A 24,125-nucleotide genomic window follows, 5' to 3' on the forward strand; every position below is an offset into this window, starting at 1 on the left:
CAAAATCTCTTTGCATTTGACTTTAGAATTTGGTGATGCTGCTTCCAAAGAACAACCCTACATCTACCCAATAATACTGTTTGGAGTTAAACCCGTCAGCTCATTTAGGCAAACAGAGACACTGTCCATTGTTTGTACCTCTAACGAACTACATAATAGGTCACAGTCTGTAACAATGACGCTCCATCTGTATTACGTGTCACGGAATAGAACAAGCATGGATGGCCGGTAAGACCATCTGAACAAGTAATGAGGCTGTGTTAAATCCAGTGAAATAATGTTCACTTGAAATGTTTTAGTATTCTGCATTCACACAATATTCAGACGTTAAGAACGTTACCTAGAGTAGGTAAGACACTAAGTGCTCATTGTAAATCCACATAACTCCGCTTCAAAAATCCAAACTGACCCTTCAAGCATAGCCTTCTCACCTCAACTGATAATTAAAGACCAGATTCCACTAAGGGCTAACAGTCTGACCAGGCCCCCATTGGAGCCCTTATCCTACCTCAGAAGTGTCAATAGAGACACAGTTAGCTCAGCCTGTAAATTAGACTGACTGGTTCAGGAAACCAAATACCAGTAAGACCAGAAGAAGAAAGCACCCACCAGCAGGATCTTCCTCTCCTCCTCACTGTGGTCCAGCTTGGTGCCGCTTTTGGTCACTGAAGTGGCTCGGCTGGTGGGCGGACTGACCGAACTGTCGTAGGTGGAAACCAGGGTGGATCCAGAACGGTCCAGTGACAGGTTGGTCACGCTGGCAGACCTGAGAGAAGCAGGAGCTAAGTTCACACAAACACTCCAAATACACGTGGGAAAGAAACAAACATTCTTCAACTCGTTTTAACATTGTTTTTTTATCTTGGCAACTTTTTCTTATATCCTGTCACAATGTTGCGTATCAATGTAGTGGAAGACAAGACTTGAGGTAAATAGTCCTTTAGCAAAGCCTTATATACATTGGATATTGTAGTTGCAAGCGGAAACGGATCACTTGCTAAGATAGGTTATCAACAGCTTTTTGGCAGATATAAAAAATAATCCTGCACCATGAGCCTAACAACTGTGAGATGTGGCATCCCTGGCAACTGCATGGGATAAATGTCTAATGTTATACTGATGATACTCAGCCATTTTCATCCATAAATCCTGATTAATCCAGTCAGTTATGGAGACTACAGACTACAAACATAAAATCTCTTTGAAAAATAAAGTCTTAATCATTTAATCTGGATGGCATTAACTTGGCCTCTGGTAATGAAGTAAAAAAACTTGGTGTTACTTTTGACTAAGAAATGTCACTTAAATCCCATATTAAACAGGTTTCCAGGGTTTCCTGTTTTCACCTCTGGAATATTGCCAACATTAGAAATATTCTGTCCAGGGATGATGCTGAAAAACTATTCCATGCATTTGTTACTTCAAGGCTGGACTTTTGTAATTCTTTACTATCAGGAAGTCTACAAAATTTTGTTCAAAGCCTTCAGTCGATCTACTGCTGCATGAGTTCTGATGAAAATCAACAAAAGGGATCATATCTCTCCTATTCTAGCTTCCCTCCAGAGTCTGACAACTCCGTTTCCATGGTCATCTAGCCTGGTGGTCGGTGCATTCCCCGCATTTATGCCGATATGCATTCAGGGGTGGGGACAGGGTGGTGCAAGATGCACGTGCAGCTACACATAATTTCCTGCAAATTCAGGTTTATCAAGGCAAGGTGTGTGGTGACCTATCTACGCATGACTTCGTACATCTGATTTTTTTTGTGCGCCACAGGTTTCAGTGTTTCCCCTTACGGCAAACCTTTTGTATGAGAGCTGCGCACTCTTTAGTACTCAAGGCCCCAGAAGCCCTCTTTTAGCCACGGGAACGGCAATAAGCAAAAGGAGCGAGTGACTGACCTTTTCCTTGCTGGTGACTTCCCAGCGTCCTCCTGAAGAGTGGAGAGTCTTGAGGCGAGGCCGCTGTTCTGAGGCTCCTGGTGAATCATGCTAACAACAGACACAGGGTAGTTTAGTCTCTCTCAGAGCTGCTCTCTTTGTGTTTTTCAGATTTATCAGCGCTACAAATGAACAAAGCAGAAGGCTATAGCAGCTAGAGAGCATTAGCCTTGAAGGTTGAGGCAGATGTGGGAAAAAATTAAGGATATCCAACAAGACTCACTTCTTTCTCATCCCAATGGGAGTTTTTCTATGTCGACAAGAAAGAGAGGTAAGTTAAAAGAGACAGACAAGAAGCATAACAGCTGAAAACAGCAGGAAAAGAAGGTTATGTAGAGCATGCAGTACAGGCGCCATTTCCCTATTCAAGTTGGGATCAGTTCAGAGATGTTACACAAACCACCAACAGTTCCACATTTTTATTTGTTTTTTTCTAAAACTCATCTGGTCCATATGTCACATGTTTTCTTCATGGTTGAATAAAGGTCCTAGTTAATCTCACTCTATAACAGAACTGGTCTAACTACAAGTGTAGGAGACATGCACCTACACTAAAGAACAAACAGCTGCATCTCAGTCTGAACACAGGAGGAGCTAAACAAATGTGAACCTAATGTATTTCTATATTTCAATACAGAAAGTGAAACCTTTTTGTACACATAAGACAGAGCGGTGCATTTCAAGTATTTATTTCAGTTCACTTAAAGCTTCCCTTAGGCCCGGTACTAAATATGTGGTCCTACGTTGCGCTGTGAGACAGGGAGGGCCATTGTTAGTGCCGTCAGAGCTGTTAGGATATAAGAGGCTCCACAGGTTCTGAATGGCACATTTTTTCTTCCAGCAGGCTTTGATACAATGAACTGGGACATTTTGCCAAATGTATTTTTTTTATTATTATTATTATTACTATTATTGAAAATTATTACAATAACATTGTATCAAACTAATTCATCCAAAGAGAACTTCATAATTTATAACTAGAATATTTTTTAATACACTTATTTGTGGTTTTGTTTCGGATGGATCTGGGATTGAAAAGTAGTACATGCAGCCGAACAGCAGATTTTTTAAATAACACATAATACATGTATAGTACAATACATCCAGTGCTGTAGAACGCTGATGACGCAAAAGGCGTTGCTTATTGTCATACATCATAAAATTTAGCAGTAAACTGAGCTCGTACTATGTGAACACATCAAACTTGCGGTTGCATCAAAGAATTTCAAATCCACGTCACACAGTATCATGGAGTAGTCTTATAAACGGCTAAAATCACACAGTGTAAGAAGCCCGTTAGCTGACAAGATTTATGGAGTTCATGTTATTTAGCAGAAGACTTTGTACCTGCTCACACTAAAAGGTACCAAAAGCTGCTTTAATGGCCACAGATGGCAGTGCACGTTAGGCTGACCTAAACACCATAGAACCCTGAGGCAAATGAGAGACACCAGAGCCAGTAATGCAGATTAACTTAATGCTGCCATGGAATCAAGTTGGGCTTCCTGAACACCTCAGCAGAGCCCCAGGCTGATCGCCTCTAAGAGATGCAGTCTTTCACGCAGGAGGAGCCCAAACAAAGTAATGATTGCTGAACAGCACAAAGACATGCCTTTCAGTAGGCCCACGTTTCTGTTTTTCTACAGTTATTTCTTGGTATTGCGATTTCATTCGCTGTAATCGAGAATCACAAAAAGCATCAGAAATAAACACCTCAATCACACTGTGAATAAATCTACTGTATATATCAGCTTCACTTTCAGCATTTAATTACAGAAATAAAATCAGCTTTTTAGTGCAGATGTAATTTATTGGGATGGACCATCATGCATAGCCTGCCCAACAGAAATGATCCGCAAAGTTTAGATTTTGAGGAGATTCTCTGTTGTGGCTGTTCTGTTGTCTAACAGGAACTCTGTGGAACGTTTTTTGATTTTTTTTAGCAAGTTAAGTGCGTGTTCACCTTTGCCAGGTCAGGTCTTCCTCAAGGAAGATGTTCCTGCTGGCTTTGCGCCCTCCCACGGGTGTTCGTGGCTCACTGGGTTCCAGAACACACACGGAGCAGGGAGAGTCCGACAAGGCGCTCAGCTCCTCGCCGATGGAGCTCGAGTCTGCTGAGTGAGCGTAGCTTAGCGCTAGTTTCCGACAGTACGTGCAAGCCCGCAGGTCTCCTGCAGAGGGAGGGAAGAGAAACCACAATAAGATGGAGAAAAGTTCAAAGTTAAGAACTACAAAAAGATTTACTTATGTAACTGATCAATGAGTGATAAATGCCACCAAATCCTCTCAGAAGATATTGATTCAAACTTTAAGATGCTGCTTACCTGTGTAGCCCATGAACTTTCCGGGGATCTCCTGGTTGCAGCAGCGGCTGCAGAAGATCTGGCCGCAGAGTCTGCAGTGGTGTCTGCGGCGGAAGGTGGTGAACTTCTCATTGCAGTCATAGCATTCCTTACACTGGCTGTCCGGCATCCAGTACTGCTTCAGGTCGCTGTCCTGAAGGTGAACAATGACCAGGAACGGCTGCTGAGATGGTTCAGTTCATGGGGCTATCCTTTCAACATGCGCTGTGCCTCAGAATTTTGTCATGTTAAAGATAGTCTGTGGTTTCCTCATTCGCTTAATCACTGTGTTAGTGTGCCAAAGGATTTGCAGTTCATAAAAGCCCCGTAAAGAACCCTGTTATAATAAAACAAAACAGGGCGCACTTTCCTTGGTGATTCATTCTTACATCTGGGGACATGTAGGGTGCTGTGTCACATTTAGGAAGATGATGATTTCCAGTTTACTGGGATTCAGCTCGGAGAGGAAACTACTGGAGGTCATGCTGTTCAATGTAAAAGCAGTTAATAGTTGTTCCAGCGCACATCCAGACTTCTTGGATTTAGCCTAAATCCATCTCACGGAAGTATATGTGTTGTGCTGAATGTTTACTTTCACAGGATAGGTATATGAGGTTTTATTCTGTTCCATTTCTGGTCTGCTTCTCTTACAGTCTTCCATGTTAGCTGGCTGCTGTTCTTTCGGCAAGATAAAATACCAAATGCTGCGCTCTGTTTTGGGAACGCTGGGAACTCTCATACAATTGGTTCAGAAACCAGGAACTAAACATGTCATACACACTGCACCGAAGTGGCTCTGGAACGTACAAGTTTGAAAGAAGATAAACGTGACTAAGACATTGTTGATGGAGAGGACCAATTGTTTATAGGGAATGTTACTTCCATCCTGGGTGAGAAATGAGAATGATTTAGGCTAATCTTACAGTAAATATCTTATGTATAGCTCCTTTAAGGTCTGCTTTTATGTTAATTTAACTTTATTACATATCAAGTTTAAAAACCATAGCTTAACAAAGCTTTATAAACAGAGTAGTAAATAGTTAATGTTTGCATAATACTGTCATGTCATATTCCTGAAAGTAAATTTCCTGCACTTACTGCCTACTTCCACCTACTTTTATCATCTTTTCACTTATTCAAGTCAGGGCAACCTTTAGGCATCTTTAGAATCAAGCCTTAAACCAAGTAAGAAATTAGTTTAACAGCGGTTATAAGAGAGGGATGCAACCACTAAAACTACAGATGCTAGGTACTGCTCTGTACTTGTGTTACATGACCTCAGTGTAGCATTCAACACTGTGGACCCCAGTGTATCACTTCATTGGCTTAAACATCGGGCTCATAATTATGCCTCCGAGTTGAACCGTTTAGCCAGGTTTTCTACCTTTTCTGTAAAAAAAAAAGAATCAGCAATGCTCTGTGGAATCTTCTCTAACCAAAGGGTTAATCAAAGCTAAGTCCTTAGTCCTTTATTTCTTTCACTTTAATTAAATCTCTACTATTTTTATGCAGACAATATTCCGCTGTACGTTTGAAACTAGACCAGCTCAATGGTTAATCTAGTAATCGAAACTGAATGACGAGGACTGTTTAATTACTTTTTTATTCTAGTAAAACAAACAAGGATTATAAACCCACTTTAACAGCATTTCTGCAGGTGTCACCAACTCAAAAATAAGATTTTTTAAGCCCATTATGAATGAAATTATAACCCAACATACAGAAATGTACAAAAAGAATTGCTGTCATTAAATTACATCAATAGAAAAAACAGTTTTCCTTCCTTCTGCATTCTAGCCTATCATGTAAGTTAATGGTGCATTCCTTTTGTCTCTGAGGTTGAAGCTAATGAATCGCAGATTACGTCATCTCCACCTTTTTGCGTTCCAGTTTTCCTCTTGATGGACAATAGGAAAAAAAACATGGACACTCGCACTGTTAAAACAATAACAATGACAATAACGCTGTTCTAGGCAGTATTTTGTACAAATAAACAGAGCTGAAACATCCCGTCTGATGAAAACTGAAAGGTAGCACCTGTACGACTGACTTAATGTTACATAAATAACAGAGAGCTGCTAGAAACAGTCAAAGTATGAGGTTTTACTCAATGTTGCTGCGAGTAGCAGCCATCATAAATGCCGAAGTCGGGTACCATCATGTTGCAAAGACTTTCCGACTCATAATACCGAATTTAGGGGCCGTTCCAGTTAAATTTTCCATGGTAGCCCCCCAAATACCTCATGTGGCGCCCCCAGGCCTGTTTACAAAAAATAGCACCACCCTCCAGTGAGCTGCATCTAAAATAGTATTCTATACTATTGTGTATCCTTTTTAATAACACCTGCATTTATATGGATTTAAAAATATTAATTTTAATTAATGCTATAGTGAGTTCTGAGTCTTCTAGTTCAAAGGTCAGTACAGGTAGCCCTTATGACAGTACCAATGAAGTAGCTCTCAGTTTCAAAATGGTTGGTGACCCCTGATTTAAACTGTTTCAATAACACATAAAAGACTTAAGCTGATCTCATTTTGTAAGGTTGTTAACTGTGTAAGGTTGTCCCTGAACAGGACAGAGAACTATGGAAGATCGGGCCTTTCACGCTATAGTTGTCCAGGTTCTGGAAGAGCGTTCTTCTACAGATGTGTCTGACTGATTTGTTAAGGGTTTTATACTGGCTCATTTTTTTCCATATCAATTATCTTCTGTTTTTTCTTAGAAAAAACAGAAGATAATGCATGTTTAATGCCCTATTTGTTGTTTTACATTCAAATAAATATAATTAATATATTAATTAATAATAAATCAACCGACTGAAAATGTGAGCAAGTAGATTTTGTCAAAGACAGTTGCAAAACAACCTCAAGCACCTACCATGATTTAGAAGTTAATGTTTTTTAATATTTCATCTGCATCCTTGGAGACATGTCAAAGTATAAAAAAAATGTGAGGGGAAAAAAAGAAAATGTTTGCAGGACCCCCTCGGTGTCAGGTGTTCCTGCTGGGTTCAGTACCTGGCTCTTTCCCTCCATGATTTCCTTCAGCCGCTTCAGTGCCGTGCGAAGTTGTACAGCGGTGCGAGGATCGTGACTGCTTAGAGACGTATCAGACTTCCTGCTGCCATCTAGAATTGTGCAAAAATGATTCAGAAATCAACAGAAAAAAATTAAATGTTCCTTTAATGAAAAGAGTGTTCGCTGGCGCATCGACACATTATTGAACATGTTCAATCTCAAATCACGATGCAGTAAGTCGTTTTAAGCAATGAGCAAAAAATTTAATAAAATGACAATGCACTTTAACATCTGGTGAGTAGCTTTCCTAAAAGAAAAGAAAGGCATATATTCATAAAAACACTGCATAAGCATGTATAATCAAAATGTTAGCTTTAAAATCATAAACAGCAAAACAATTATTAGTTCTGGGTTGAAAAACAAACAAACTTTAAGATAAACCATAAACTAATAGAAAGCCTTGTTTTAAAGGGTAACTCACTGCCAAATCCATATCTTTGCTAATCAACAGCTAACGGTGTTTTCTTAGTGTTCACATGTTCGGCTTATTGTTATGACCATTTACTGCATATTTGTTGAAATTCTGGTTTTGTGTTCAAAAACAGTCTGTGGGGCGTGCCGTTACGCAGAAAGTTGTCAAAATTACACTGAAATTAGACCGTCACCCTCATAAAAAACAGCGTAACGGAACAGTATGACACGGATGTTTGAGAGCTATAGAAAGGTCAGTAAAGCTCATGAATGTGCATCAGCCTCCCAGACAATATACACCAACGCTAGCTGTTTCAAGCCTGATGAAACGCCCCCTTCAAGCTGCACTATTCAACACTCCGCTGCATGAATACATCCAGAGATACATCAGAACGATACACAAGCCAGCTAGATATCTGATTTCTAGCCGGTTCGTGCTGATGCCGAATTATAGACAGTTCTTGTTGCGTGGCGTGATACCCAGGAAAAGGGGTTCTGTCGAAAAGAAAAGCCAAGCCCTGGAAATTGGGTTCCCTCAACCTCCGGTGACAATGGGGGGGGGGTCCTCCACCTCAAAAGACAGATCTATGGTGACCTTACAAGACATCACCCTAGTCACTGTCCAGGCAAAGCTATAAGCCTCTACGCCAGGGTGAGTTACCCTTTAAGTTCAAATGTCAGACACACTGGCATGCATTCAAACATACACAACAGTCTGAGGAACCCTCTCAGCGTGGTTAAGAGCTAAAAGCATCTTAGTAAATCCACACAGTGCAGAGAACCCTCACCTGGCCAATCCACTGCAATAATAAAAAAAACAAAGACAACATGTTACAGCCTGAACCGCCATCGTTCAATTGTCTTACAAAATAAAAACGACTATTCAGACTGTTTTAGTTCTCATCCACTGTGATCCTGCCATTGGCCATCTCTGAACTGCTGTTGATGTGGTCCTACTGCTGAGCACAGCTGACAAACATGCAACCTGCAAACAGTCAGCTCCGATGTGGGCCTCCAGGTTTTTACAGGGGGCTGTTCCAAGTCAGGTTTGGCCACCGAGCTTCAACGTGGAAGCCAGAGGAGCTGGTACGATTCATACAACAGGAATATAACAATCATCTAGTGCTAGTCACAATGGAGCAGGACGCTGTTGAAAGCAGTAGGAAGACTACAAAAGCAATTAAAGAGATTAAAAAGCCAAAGAAAGCAATGGAGACATCACAAACATGAAGCCCAAGTAAAAAGATCCTAAAGGTTGAAGCAATAGCAGTGTGAGCATCATGCAGCATTGTTTATCAGCTCATCTGCAGAGTCGTCAGCTCTGACGGTGCAGCCAAGAGATGCAGCTGGGAAAAGACAGAGTTCTACTGCATGTCCTGTGGCTTTTAGGAACGTTTTAGAACATGGCTCCAAGCTCGGGACACAGGTTTTTTTCTGCAGGCTGCAGGGAGACCGAAGGAAGCACAAACATTTCAGGCAGCTGTCATCATTTATTCCACTGAGGAGGAGGTTTGTTGCTATAGGTTTAGGAGACCGCCGTTAGAGAATCACCAACCAGAATCTTGTGGCTGATTTCTGTCCTCTATGGTTTGTTAAGCTCTGGCCTGTCTTTGGCGTCTTATAATGGCGGTTAGTATAGTTAGCATTTGTAAGACGGCAGTCTCTGAGTGTATTCCCTGGGGAGTGTAGATCCTTTCCTCAGCTGTCAGAGACTTCCAGAAGGCAGTCAGCGTGTTTGGTCTCACTCTCTCTCAGTCTGACCTGAAAGGTTTGGAAAGGCAGCTCAACTCACACCTCCGGACTTCAGAGCCTTGGTGTGAGCAACATATTGGATTCTTTGTGCATGGTTGTGATGAGACACACCAAGGTACCCTCATTTATGTAAGAATGAGTGCAGGGGGCCTGATGCCCAGATTTTCAAGGCTAAATCCGGAACTGAAGCTAAGTTAGAGCTCTTTAGTTTGCTTTAGTTCAGAGGAGCTGAAAAACGCCTGTGCTTTTTAGTTCTGCTGCCAGAGTTTGGAAGTTTGTAAAGCTGAGTGTTTGAAACTTTTTTCAAAGTTTTCCTATCCAAACATCCCAGCCACTTTGACTACAGAAAAATTGTGTTCTTTCAGTTTTCCCTGACAATGTTCATGTTCTTCAAAATAACTGATATTTTAAAAACTAGAAAGATGAATTATACATTGATGATCAAAACTATGACTCCAACACCATCATCCAAACTAGAGATGCAAGTTATTAATAAAATAATCTAAATTTGATTGATTTTATCGATCAACGACTAATCGATAAGATAACAATTTCTTAAAAACCTTAGTTTGCTTTCGTATCAAGAGGGTCTTTCCATAACATTAAATGTGCTGAATTTTACAAGAGGGATGTTATCATATTTTAACAGTTTATTGTGCCATCTATATTAAATACTGACTCAAACAAAAATTGTTTGAGTTCAGTAACTATTAGGTCACTGAATGGAAACAAAGTAAATTAGAACAAAATATATGAAACGCCAATAATCCCCCGGAAAGGCCTCACCGTCAACTGTGCTTTTGGCATCATGTCTCCTTCTATCATGTTCCAATGTTTTGCTTAATGCACTCCGCTTTTCTGTCATCACATCCTCGCCTCCTGAGCACATCAGTGAGTTTTGGTTGAGAAGTTGACGCTGCTCCACCAGTCAGCCTGTCTGAATGGAGCTATTCAGCTGACAACTGAAGGAGCTTGTTGAGTGTTTATATTTCACAACAGAACCACATAAAGAGCACTTTTGCATCATTGTTGTCATTAGAAAGTGTGAAAATGATCCCACACCGGACTCAAATATTTGTTTGCATCCCTAATCCAAACCGCTGTACTGCTCCACTCCAAATCAAGGGACATTTTAAGACATCACACAAAAACCAAGAACAGCTAAAAACAAACATGGGATTTGTTTTTTTCCCAGTTATGAGACTGCAAAAGTTATTTTCCAGAATATGAGAGTATCCACTGAACTAAAAGAAAGCTTCAATATGATCACTTAGCAAATAATTATTGGATGAGCGTGTAAAGCAGATCTATTCAAGGCCTTGTGGAATACAGAACAGTGTTATCAGTGGTTTCTGATTAGTCAGTCAATGCCAGGACAAAGGTTTAAAGACTAACAGCCTTAAAGAGACAGGTATCCCAATCAATAAATGTGTGACAAAGATGAAATCAAATTAGTTCTTTTTCTTCTAATTAGCATATTCAAAAATATAGAATGTAAAAAAAATTAAAAATAACATGTGGCAGCCTTTCACAGATTCAGATTGGTCTGAAACCAACGTTTTGGAGGGGTTAAGAAAATTAACTCACAAAATCCCCTTTTCCCTGCTACAGGAGGAAAGTTTCACTCTGACTAGCAAACCAAAACAAAACAAAAAAGACCAAAAACATTAGGCTAATCTCTGATGTGAGCGTATGCATTTTACCAGAGACAGTAGATGTGCGTCTGAGGATGTCAGGATGCTGCTTCCGATGTGTCCTGGAGTTGTGGACAGAGTGGGAAGGACTGGAGGACAAGCTCCGTCTTTCTGACTGCCGACGAGGGGCTGGGACATCTGACTTCTCTGACACTGTGACTGTAGGACGGCCCTCTTCTGTGCACAGAAGAAAACACTAGGGTTGTCACAATACTAAAATTTCAAACTCCATATCGATACCCATGAAAATATTTGATACTCTATACCATTTTTGATAACACTGGGATAAAAAAAAAAAAAAAAAAAAACACAAATAATTGAAGGCATAAAAATTATTTTATTAACATGAAAAAACACTTTCTGCAATGCCAACGTGGAACATGCTTTCTCAACATTATCTTAGACTTAGACTAAATTTGAAATTCCATAGCATACAGCTTACGACAATGTACTGTGATTGCAATTGAAATAAAATATAAAGTGCAGCAGTGATAATGACAAAGGGACAAAGCAACGAACAGTGCAGGAGAAAAGCTTTTTTTTTTTTTTTAAAGTGTGAAGAAGAATGTTTATAGTGCAAAGATAATACCGCAAAAAGGCAGTCAATGTTGAGTTGTCCGTCCGTCTGTCCGTCTTCTTCCGCTTATCCGGGGTCGGGTCGCGGGGGTAGCAGCTTCAGTAGGGAGGCCCAGACGGGAGGAATCCCAAGGCGTTCCCAGGCCAGCCGGGAGACATAGTCCCTCCAGCGCGTCCTGGGTCTTCCCCTGGGCCTCCTCCCGGTAGGACGTGCCCGGAACACCTCACCAGGGAGGCGTCCAGGGGGAATCCTGACCAGATGCCCGAGCCACCTCAACTGGCTCCTCTCGACGTGGAGGAGCAGCGGCTCTACTCTGAGTCCTCCCCGGATGACTGAGCTCCTCACCCTATCTCTAAGGGAGAGCCCAGACACACTACGGAGAAAACTCATTTCGGCCGCTTGTATCCGGGATCTCGTTCTTTCGGTCTCGACCCAAAGCTTGTGACCATAGATGAGGGTAGGAACGTAGATCGACCGGTAAATCAAGAGCTTCGCCTTTTGGCTCAGCTCTCTCTTCACAACGGATCGGTACAGCGCCCGCTTCACAGCAGACGCTGCACCAATCCGCCTGTCGATCTCCCGCTCCATCTTCCCCTCAATCGTGAACAAGACCCCAAGATACTTGAACTCCTCCACTAGGGGCAGCACATCCTCCCCAACCCGGAGAAGGCACTCTACCCTTTTCCGGTTCAAGACCATGGTCTCGGATTTGGAGGCACTGATTTTCATCCCGGCCGCTTCGCACTCTGCTGCGAACCGCTCCAGTGAGAGCTGTAGATCATGCCCTGATGAAGCCAATAGAACCACGTCATCCACGAATAGCAGAGACGCAATCCTAAGGCCACCAAAACGGATCCCCTCAACACCTTGGCTGCGCCTAGAAATTCTGTCCATAAAAGTTATGAACAGAATCGGTGACAAAGGGAAACCTTGGCGGAGTCCAACTCTCACCGGAAACAAGTCCGACTTACTGCCGGCAATGCGGACCAGACTCTGACACCGGTCGTACAGAGACCTGACAGCCCTTATTAAAGGGCCCGGTACTCCATACCCCCGGAGTACCCCCCACAGGATCCCTCGGGGGACACGGTCGAATGCCTTCTCCAGATCCACAAAGCACATGTAGACTGGTTGGGCAAACTCCCATGCCCCCTCCAGAATCCTGCTGAGGGTATAGAGCTGGTCCAGTGTTCCATGTTGAGTTGTGTATTTTTAAATTGAAATCGATTATAAAGGTTCAGCAACGTTGGCAGTGCAAAATAAATGGCCATAAAGTTCAGTTCTGTGCACGTGTGATGCTGAGTCCAGTTTAGAGTTATTACAGTCTCATGGCAGCAGGGAAAAAAGCTGTTGCACAACCTGGTGGACCTGCAGCAGATGCTGTAAAGCCTCTTCTCAGAGGGCAGTAGGGAGAACAGTCCATGGTGGGGGTGTGAGGGGTCACTCATGATGTTAGGGGCTCAGGACACGCAGCGCTGGGATGAAATGTCCTTGATGGAGGGAAGAGGAGCCCTGATGATCCTGTCCTCACATTCTTCCAGTCGGAGGCTGCAGCCTCCACACCACACCACACAGAGAGATAGCTGGTCAGAATGCTCTCTATGGTGATTCTGTAGAAGGTCGTGAGAATGGGCGGGGGCAGGTGGGCTCTTCCCATCCTCGGCAGGAAGTACAAGCACTTCGGTGCCCTCACAAATGCTTGTTAAATAGTTGTGCAAATAAATGCTAAATAAATAATCCAAATATAACACATGCCTATTAGCATGCTAGCCAGAGCTAATCACAACATTAAAAAGGTGCATAGCCCCATTATTTGACCTTTTTTTTAATTTACATGTCAGTAGCTCACTCTGGTTGCATTCAAAATTTCTATGAAAGATCATGTTCTGCAGGTGTATAGTTGTTATTTTGGTGTTTTATGCTTTGTATTTGCTCAATTTGTACATAAAGCCTTTTGTGTTTACTTTAAATAATGGAAGTATGTCACTGCGCATGCACAGCAGTAGATAAAGCAAGGACATGGACAATGGCTATTAACATCTCCCAGCGAAAAAAAAAAAATGCAGAATGGTCTGAGATCCAGTGTGAGGGAGAAAACAAAAAACGCAAAAAGAAAATTCCAGAGGGAAAAGACTGGAATGTCGTTGGGAATATAGTATGAACATTGGTGTTCACTGAAGCGGACACTAAACCTGCTAAGGCTCAGATGTGACCGCAGAGTTGACTGACGTGAGTAAATATTCTGATATCAGGCTCTCAAACTTGCTGTTGATCGGTTTATTTAATTAACGTTTGGTCTTCAATCAGGCAGAGCTGCCGCTTTACTGCGAGGCATTGCAGAGGGCCAGGCTCAGTCCGGCATTATTTACATGTGATTTATTAATTAAAGGAGCAATAAGATCTGTTGAGTAGGACAAGATGTTATCCCAATAGATACCTAAGGCACCAACGAGACACTGTGGCCATCAAGTGGGCGATGGCATCCCTTGGGTTCTCAAGTGGACACCCTTCTTCTTGGGTGTTTCGCTGATAGGCCCAAGACACCTCCAGAGGGTTCAGCAGTGTATCCCAGCGTCCCAGGTTCACTCCCAACAACCATCACACACTTGAGCCCCAGGCCAGGTCCTTCCTCTTGGTCCACAGCCACTGGCTCGTCTTACCTCGCACCCCCATCACCCTGAGTAACCTAGATGTTGAGCTGGCTATAAATCCCCTGCAGCCTACTTCCACCGGGCGTACCTTCACGTTCCATCCTTGCTGTTGGGCTTCAGCTGCAAGATTGGTGTATCTCAGCTTCTTCCGCTCAAAGGCTTCCTCTACGTTGGTGGATGCAATTTCCGGTGGAAAGCACAGCTTTTTGTCCAGGTCTGCCAGCATTTTCCAGTCCTGTGCTCTGCCCAGCTGTCCAGTGTCAGCCCTACTGTTGACGGTGAAGCTGGCTTGACCCTCTCGAACAAAAAGTGTTGGCTGCCGGTGGGATGGAGGCGGGGGGAGCGCATTTGCACTCATCCGCTGGCATTCCAGCACTGCTGCATGAGCACCTGGTTGTGTCGTCAGGTGTAGTGACCTTGGGTAAGCCTGGTCTTGCATCCCACTAAGATGTGCTTTAGTGTTGCTGGGCTTGGCACAAGGAGCATGTGGGGTCGTCGCCATACCATTGGGTTAGGTTTGCAGGAGAGCTTTCTTTTCTCAACTCCTTCCCATGCCGTCCACTGCCCTTGCTTCGCAAGGCGCCACGGCTTGTGTGCGCCTTGCTGCTTCCTCTTCCCGCCGTACCTCTTGGACCACCAGCTTGCGCTTCTGAGCTGGATTGGCCTTGCTCCAAGTTGGTCTGCTAGTGCCAAGGCCAAGACCACTCCTGAACATGTCCCACGATGTCCCGGTGTCGGAGTGCTGCCTTTGCCTGCTCTGTAGCAGGCAAAGGCAGCAGGGGGAGTGGTGGCCTATTGGTTAGAGCCGCGAGCTTGCGCTGAGGACGCAAGTACCTGGTTCGATCCCAACTGCCTGCACTCTGGGTCCCTGAGCAAGACCCCCAACTGCTCCCCGGGTGCCCTACAGTGGCAGCCCACTGCACCCCAATGGGGATGGGTTAAATGCAGAGAAGAATTTTCCGGCGGCGCCTCCAGGCAGCGACTACGCGTACAACTCCGACCAACTCTCGACATTTTTCATAATAAATGCCGCCAAACTCGCTAGAAATCTTTCATCTACCCAGCCGATCAGTACTTGATCGCCAGCGCCTTTTGAAGTTATGGTCATGTTGTGTTTTTGGACGTTTAACTACTACTACTACGCTCGACTGTTTACGTGGCTTCGGCGTACTATGGGTACCAGTCCCGGAGGCCTGTGAGGCGGCGTACTCGACGAGCAGCTCACGCCGGTGGAGAGCAAAGCGAAAGCGTTGTAGCCGGCCGAAGAAACAGGGCTGCCGTGAAAGCTTAGCATCGAAGCTAAAAGCTAACCCCCATAGATCACCGCTACCATCCATCCTGCTCTACAACGTCCGCTCACTGGACAAAAAAATAGACCATTTACAACTCGAGCTCTCTGCAAAGAGGGAGTTCAGGGACTACTGCGCTCTCATCCAGACCAAGACATGGCTTAACTCATCAATCCCGGACCACACCGTTAGCCTGGAGGGGCTAGCTGACAGAAACAAAGAACTCAGCGGTAAGACCCGAGGAGGTGGACTCTGCGTTTACATCAATAACACCTGGTGTAAAAATGCTAGAATAGTCAAAAGTTTTTTGCTCTCCGGACATCGAGACCCTGATTATTAGCTGCAGACCTTTTTATCTGCCTAGAGAGTTCACTGTTGTTATCATCACAGCGGTCTATGTTCCTTGGAGCGCTTATACAAAAGAGGCCATGAGTGTTCTATATCGGACTATCTCTGAGCTGCAATCTGCACACACGGAGGGCGTTTTCATCATCGCTGGGGATTTTAACCAGGCAAATATGAAAACTGTTCTCCCTCATTTCTACCAACACGTGGATTTTGCAACTCGGGGAGAGAACACTCTAGACCTGGTTTATAAAAATATTAAAGGCGCATTCAAGTCAGCCCCCACCTCGGCTCTTCAGATCATCTTTCTGTTATGCTAATTCCTGCATACAAGCTCCTGCTGATCAGCGCTAAACCTAAAGTGAGGCAGGTGAGGGTGTGGACTGAGGGAGCCATGGAGGCGCTCCAGGACTGTTTTGAGTGCTCTGACTGGGACATGTTCAAAGCTGCAGCAACTTATGAGGACAAGATTGACATTGATGAGTACGCCATGACTGTGTCAGCCTACATCAACAAATGCATTGAGGACGTCAGCACCACCAAGACCATCATCACCCGAGCAAAACAACAACCATGGATTACTATGGAGGTCCATCAAGCGCTAAATGCACAGAACTTAGCCTTCAAGTCTGGTGACAAGGAGGCACTGAAGACAGCGAGAGCCAACCTGAACCGTGCCATCAGGTTAGCGAAGCGGAACCACAGTCAGAAAATCCAGGAGCTTGTACATGACGCCAGTAACACCAGGAGCATGTGGAAAGGCATATGGGCAATAACAGAATACAACACCCCCTCCCTCCGGTGGGTGAAGTTGATGCTGACTTCCTAAATGGACTAAATAACTTCTTTGGGAGGTTTGAGGCTCTAAACAGCACTCCAGCAGTGAAAGCTGTCCCCCATCAGGAAGAGGAGGTCCTCTGCCTTGACACCGTTGACATGTGGAAGATGTTGAGGAGAGTCAACTCGCGGAAGGCACCAGGTCCCAACAACATACCTGAGCAGGTGCTCAAGGAGTGTGCAGGTCAGCTGGCTGGTGTCCTCACAGACATTTTCAACACCTCGCTGGACCAAGCCACAGTGCCTGCATGCTTTAAGTCTGCCTCCATCATTCCGGTGCCGAAGAAACCTCAAGTCAGCCGTTTCAACGACTACCGACCTGTTGCACTGACTCCCATCATGATGAAGTGCTTTGAAAGGCTGGTGAAAGACATCGTCTCCAGTCTTCTCCCAAAACTCGACCCGTTCCAGTTTGCCTACCGGCGGAACCGCTCCAATGAGGACGCCATCTCCTCCGCTCTTCACCTGAGCCTGACCCACCTAGAGGAGAAGAACACGCACGTGCGGATGCTGTTCCTGGACTTCAGTTCAGCGTTTAACACCATCATCCCACAGCATCTGGTGGAAAAACTGGAACATCTGGGCTTCAGCACACCTCTTCGAAACTGGCTGCTAGACTTTCTCACCAACAGGCCTCAGTCGGTCCAGGTCGGACAGAACTCCTCTGATGTCATCACCCTCAGCTCGGGCTCCCCTCAGGGTTGTGTCCTGAGCCCCCTGCTGTTCAAGAGAAAATCCTCTTGAGTTTTTCAGAGACTCCAGCAACATATGGGATGACGATGTTTTTGCGTTTATTCTTCTCACCATTATGTTCTGCAGCGGGTCTTTTGGATTTTCTTGCCGATTCGACAAAAGCCCAGTTAGGGCTTTTGTCAAATCAAACCCACAGGTGCCCTGCTGTAGAACTTATGTCGACTGACTCGGTCTGCTTCTCAAGAAGTAGTGATCGATGTTGACCCTTAGTTAGGCACTTCCTCTTGCCCTGATGCATTTGCAGGCCACATGTGGTAGTAACCTTTGTCCAGCCACATACACAGTTCTGAAGTTTGCTGACAGGTGGGGTCTATTCCCTCCTGTCAGCTGTCTTTCTATGCTGTCACAAGGTCTTCCCCTTGTTGCCAGCTGCACTTTCACAGCAGTCACTGGTTAACCAGATGATCAGATCTGTTGAGTAGGACAAGATGTTGTTATCGCAATAGATACCTTAGGCATCCCTTGGGTTCTCAAGTGGACGCCCTCCTTCTTGGGTGTTTCACTGATAGGCCCACGACACCTCCAGAGGGTTCAGCAGTGAATCCTAGCTGCTGTAATACTGACACCTTGTCGCTGAAATCAGTACAACAGCTTGCTAATCACAATCTACTATACCGTTTTTAAATGGTGTAAAACTCTTCTGAATGTTTACTTTCACAGGATAGGTCTATGATGTTGTATTCTGTTCCATTTGTGGTCTGCTTTTCTTACTGGCTTCCATGTTTGCTGGCTGCTGCTCTTTTGCCAAGATAAAATACCAAATGCTGCACTCTGTTTTGGGAACCCTGGGAACTCTCATATGATTGGCTCAGGAACCAGGAAGTAAACACAGGCTACACACTGCACGAAGTAGCTCCGGACCATACATCTAGGTTTGAAAGGAGATAAACGCAAAGTTCAGTTCAAGGACAACGCAAAGTGCTTTACATGATTAAAATATAGGAAAATAAAAACAGAATAAAAGGCAAGCTGGAATAAAATGTAGAAAAACTTAAAATAAAACATGGGAAAATGAAAACTAAAACAAAATAGATTTTTTTTTTAAAAGTTGAACAAATTCAAAACTAATGATGTTTCACTTAACAGTTTAACTAGAGCAGTCAAAGGTAATCCTAAACAAAAATGTTTTTATTCTTGATTTAAAAGAACTCAGGCTTTTTTGCAGATCTGTGAAAACACCATTGCAGTAATCAATTCTACTAAAGATAAACACATGGATTAGTTTTTCCATGCTATAAAACACCTTTAAAGCGGAACACCGGTCACACTAACATGAGCAATACATTTAATGTATTGAATTATAAATGGGGAACTTTAATTTCTTAACCTGTTGGAATTCATCATAAAGGCCAGTGTGTTAGTCGATGCTTGATTTATTAAATGTGTTTTATTACAAGTACATTGTGCAAGCACCTGTGAAATCATGGCAAATGTGACAGAGTGATGTTAAAATTAAGTTATAAATCCCCTGACTGACTATGAATAACTTTTTTTCCAAAACCAAGGCCTAACATACATCAGATAACACCCAAGATTTCCCACTGTATTTTTGGATGTTTGGGTCCTGCAGAAAACGTTCAGTGTGCAATGGAACATCATATCATGCAAATCAGCTGCCTCAGAATCTGCACAAGTGTGCACACAGGCTTGTCAAGATCTATGAGTTTCCCTTCTTTATCTGCCTCATATGCTAAAATATTTAGTATCGATACCATGCCAAATTAGTATTGTATCCACATAAAGCATTTGAATATCGATAATTTTTACAACAATAGAAAACACACAAAACATCTGCACATGAAAACAAGCAGACAGGCAGGGGAAAAACAGACTGAGAAGTTCAGCGTTTTATCCACTTATTCACCTCAGCAAAGTTTAATGTAACTAACCATTAACTGACAATCACCATCATACCGTATATCAAGGTACATTTTAAGACTTCACACAGAAAACCAAGAACTTGACGAGCTAAAAACAAACATGGGATTTTGTTCTGACATCCTCAGAAATTTCTGGACCAGGGGAGAGATTCAGGCCAACACTTTGAGTTCGTTTGCTCACTGTAGGGTTACTACGCTTTTCCTTACACATAATCTCAACTTTTCTAGACGCCAATTCCCAGAGTTTCCAGTCATTCACAAAACCAATCAATGCATGGACACACAAATGGATGAAAGAACGAACAGATGAAAGACGGAATGGATAAAGGGATGAATGGATGATGGAACGAACGGATAAAGGGACGAACGGATGGAGGAACCTACGGATAAAGGGAAGAATGGACCAAAGGACGAAGGGACAAACAGATAAAGGGATGAAGCAAATAAATTGTGTGGTAAGAACAGGTTGTTCTTTTTTTGAGACTCCTAACTCATTTCTCCCACTCAGTGACTCATGCCATTCAAGCCTTTGTAATCAGAATTGTTGTTGCTGTGCCAGAGCTGCTGTCACCGGCTTCATGATACCGATAAAGGGATCTCACAGTAACTTGCCAAGAAGCTGCTTCTCAGTGCATCTCGTGGATATTTCTGGACTTCTACTGTCCTTGGGTATGAGACATGCACTTACTCTGTTATAGTTAATAAACCTGATAGTGATTTTCACTACAACAGTGTATGCATAATCTCATCTTTCCACATGTTCAGATATGTTTTAGGAAGTCACTCAGGCTTTTATGCTGAGTATTGCTCAGACCAACAGGTCTATACAAACAGTCATGTGTTGCTCACATCACCTGCCTCAGATGCAAAAACACATCTAACACATGACAGCGAGTGAGTCCATTATGACATCCGGCGTAGATCAAGGAAACATGATAAAGATTTAACAGAGGTTTATGTTATCAAGTTCCACATATATAGCACAACATGAGGTGTAAAGCTCAGCAGTATTGAATGACAAAAGCTGGCTGAAGCATACTGAGAGTGAAATGTAAGAAACATGCCTTTCTATAACAATACCCCAATGTCATTTTTTTAACTTCTTGCAGCCCTAATTTACATGTTATACATTTTTGTGTATATGAAAGTATTTTAAATTTACACAAAATATAACAATATAGTATTTTCCCATATTAACCTAAGCCTAGTCACGAGGATGATCTATGAGTCGTCACCTCACATCCCTTCACGCTCACCTGCTGCTGATGTTGAGCAGGCTGTACGGGCAGGAAGATGATTCTGTAGCACAAAGACATTCCAGGGGCCTCATTTACAAATGGAATGAAGGCACCGTTGGCCCTTTTAACTAACTACAGGATGTTTTCTGATGAAGGCCATTTCTACTCTTTTTTTCCATCCTAAAGTTCAGTTGCATCAAACTAAAACTAGTGTTGCACCGATACCAGTATGGGATGGGACCCCGATCAAGCACTAAAATGGCTGTATGGGTATTGGTGAGTACCAACAAATAGGTCACCGATACCATTTTGATGTTTGTATGTCACTTGAACGCAGCCTTCTCTCTCCCGACTAGTATTATACATGTTATACAAGTTCATGAAAGTTGCACTATTTTGGCATTTGAGAGCCAAAACCCAGGGTTTAAAAGAGATTATTCAATTATTAATGTCATTTTACTGTCTTACTGTTGCCCTACTATTATACATGTTATAATTTCACAAATGTTGTACTATTTTGGCCTTTGAGAGCCACAGGTTTATTCAACTATTGTCACCCATCCAGGTAGGCAATAAAAAGTTCTACTACCCTAAGTAGTATGCAGTTCTTCATATACACACACATCAATTTCAAACAGATGGTATCAGTATTGGCCAATACTGCACAGCCAGGTATCGGGGGCAAAAAATGGCATCGGCGCAACACTAACTAAAACGGACTGTGGATGTTTGCGCATCCCCACTGCAGCTCCCTCACTGCTGTACGCATGTCTCTACAGTTATTTCAGCTCAGCTCTTTCTTCCCCGTGACAGACAGGAGCTTCATCAAAACTACTGCATGCATTTTCTGGCATTACTGTCATAAGTGTGCAAGGACCCATAGCTGTATCCAAAGAAAGTCCAAAAACCCTTCTGGACTAAACCTTACCTTTGCTGCTGAAACGAAACAGGTTGACGAACGAGCTGTAAGCAGAGCGGAGTGGAGGCTCATCCTGCTCTGGGGTCAGCGGTTTGAAGTGGGTCAGGTGGGAGGGGCTGGTGGGAGATGAGACAGGCGGCTCGATGTTCCACTCGGTTGAGGAAGATGACGAGGACTTGTCATCAGCAGCCATGTCGCTGCTACTCCGGCTAGGGGGGGGGGGGGGGGGGGGGGAAATACAAGAATACAGTTGTAACTGCAAAGTGTTTGTAACAAGATGAAATGTGAATAGTTTCAACCGTCTGCAGGCTACTGTTAGCAAAGATGTCTAAGTATTCTGAACAGTCCATTTTGCTTTTCTACAGATTCCCTCTTTTCCCAGAAAGCATAGGAACCTCAGGTACTGATGCATTTCTGGATGTCTATATAGATATGTTAGTCAGTCTCTGATGCGTATATCACTAGCCAAACTTTAAAAGCTTAACAATCCTTACAACTCATTGACCCCTTACATGATCCATATGAGCCGAGCTTCAGTTGTTGCTTTTTATCTTGTTACTTTTTGGATTTGAATGGCAGCAAGAGATACAAATATGCAGACAATCCACTGTAGCGACGCCTGAAGGAAGCCAAAAGAAGAGATCCGGATTCAAATAGATGGTAGACTGCTAAATATCCCCCAGTAGCAGGTACCCTATAACTTTGGACGAAGGCCTGTTTGGCCCAAGAGCATCTGGTTAAAGCACAAGAACACAAATCATATGTTTGGTTCCCCCCCCCCACTCTTTCTGAGTTCTCAGTTCAGCTTTTGCAAGACTCATTGGCAAAGTCCAGCCTCTACATGGCACACCTGCTGTGAGGACATCCAAGACTTCAGGGCTGGTCGGAGTTACGTTTCCAGATCACAGAAAACTCTCATGATCTCAGTAAGAGACCGGCGTCTCTATCTGCACTTAAACTAGGAAAAAAAATAGAAGTTCCAACTGAGCAGGAAATGGCTTTATGTGACTGATATCCTGTGAGCCCTGCTTGCATACAAAAATCGCAGCGTGTCGTTCACTTCCTTAATTTAGTTTTCGAGAAAAGAAGCAGTAAAATCGACCGGCCTTCTAGTCCTCCTTCCGCTGCCGCTGCCAGCCGTGCTGCCGTCTGAACGAGTCACAGGGATTAAACCTGCACCGAACCCGTGATCCCAACCGGTGTCCGCCTCATTAGCGGTCATCTGACATAGTTAACCTCCACAGACTAATCTGCGGGTCCTACCTCATAAAAAAAAGCAAAAGAGCTTGAGTTGGAAACGCATGCCATCTTGGATAAAGTGAACAGGAAGTAGAAGCAACTGGCATCACATTCCGCTCACCCCATCATGTGATCAAAAAGACAGACCGAAGTTTTAGAACAAAGTGCCAGACCGGAAAAGGGAAACCACCGCCCCCTGTCACAGAGCCAGAACTCCCGCAGTCACTGCCAGTGTCACCAGGGCAGCTGACGGAAAGACAGTTTTTACAGCCTTTGTTTTTAATCCCAGCGACACTTTCCTCCATTCAGCTCCATTTTCAGCCAAAAACGAAGGTGTCAGTGCATGTGTTACATGTTGAGCTGCATTTCTTAACACGTTGAAGTTAATACAGTTGCTTTAAGACTCATTAATGGTTGGAGAAGCAAAAAACAAACAAAAACATAAAAGCTGAATGTTCAATCAAAGCTAATGGTTAGCTAACGTTAGCCATCTTTACAGCAGCTGCTGGGCTAACTAGGGTTAGCTTCGAGTGCTAACCGACAGAAGGCAGCACACGGGACTGAAGAGCACGGAATGGGAAACAGGCAAGTTACCGATTAACTCTACGAAGCGGACATCGCCGATAGCAGGGGGACCCGGTTCACGAAGAAGCCGCAGTTGACAAACATCTGGAAGAAGCCGACTCCCATGGAAGAGCGAGCCCAGCCCCGACCAATCAAACCCCGTCCGGCTCCCTCAGTTCATAGCGTGAGAACAGGCAGCCTTAGCTGCATTCAGAGACACTGATTGACCCTTTTCCTGTGTGTTCCCTCTGCAGCCTGCGGAACGGGGCGGGGACGGACCAGTGTCAGTCTCATACCTTATATGGAAATGGGACTATTGCACTCCGGAAATGAAGGGGGCGCTAGTGACACTATTTCCTGTACCAGCCGTGTTATAATAATTATAATAATAATAAAGCAATTTATTTGACAACAGCTTTCAAAACGCCCAAGAACACTTTTAACTAAAAAAATACAAATTAAACTGTAAAGAAATGGCTAAAAAAAAAACCAAAACAAAAAAAAGACGTGCTGTCACGTGGTATGTCTGTCATGTGATATGTCCTTTTTTATTTTAAAATCTTTATTAAATCTTATTTTCGGATGTTAAAATTACATTAGTAACAAACAATCTATG

At 43.5% G+C, this 24,125-nt stretch overlaps 1 protein-coding gene across 10 annotated transcripts in view; it reads right to left on the reverse strand.

Annotated features, from left to right (window-relative positions):
* Positions 1-23,765, reverse strand: part of pikfyve (phosphoinositide kinase, FYVE finger containing) — an 81,592-nt gene extending 57,827 nt beyond the window's left edge. For 2 of the 10 annotated variants that reach the window (XM_036138790.1, XM_036138791.1), the window contains exons 1-10: positions 23,540-23,765; positions 21,716-21,915; positions 11,227-11,394; positions 8,560-8,571; positions 7,301-7,410; positions 4,265-4,436; positions 3,904-4,111; positions 2,164-2,190; positions 1,902-1,991; positions 610-766 (exon numbers count right to left, since the gene is read on the reverse strand). In XM_036138790.1, the coding sequence (XP_035994683.1) occupies positions 610-766; positions 1,902-1,991; positions 2,164-2,190; positions 3,904-4,111; positions 4,265-4,436; positions 7,301-7,410; positions 8,560-8,571; positions 11,227-11,394; positions 21,716-21,899 (1,128 nt within the window). In that variant the 5' untranslated portion in view covers positions 21,900-21,915; positions 23,540-23,765. Of the gene's footprint in view, positions 1-609; positions 767-1,901; positions 1,992-2,163; positions 2,191-3,903; positions 4,112-4,264; positions 4,437-7,300; positions 7,411-8,559; positions 8,572-10,309; positions 10,403-11,226; positions 11,395-20,805; positions 20,849-21,715; positions 21,916-22,556; positions 22,966-23,539 lie in introns of those variants that run through there. The other 8 variants (XM_036138787.1, XM_036138785.1, XM_036138793.1 and 5 more) reach the window with 6 other exon arrangements.
* Positions 23,766-24,125: the final 360 nt, after the last annotated feature.

This window comes from Fundulus heteroclitus, chromosome 7 (assembly GCF_011125445.2).
Source record: "Fundulus heteroclitus isolate FHET01 chromosome 7, MU-UCD_Fhet_4.1, whole genome shotgun sequence".
Lineage (NCBI taxonomy): Eukaryota > Metazoa > Chordata > Actinopteri > Cyprinodontiformes > Fundulidae > Fundulus > Fundulus heteroclitus.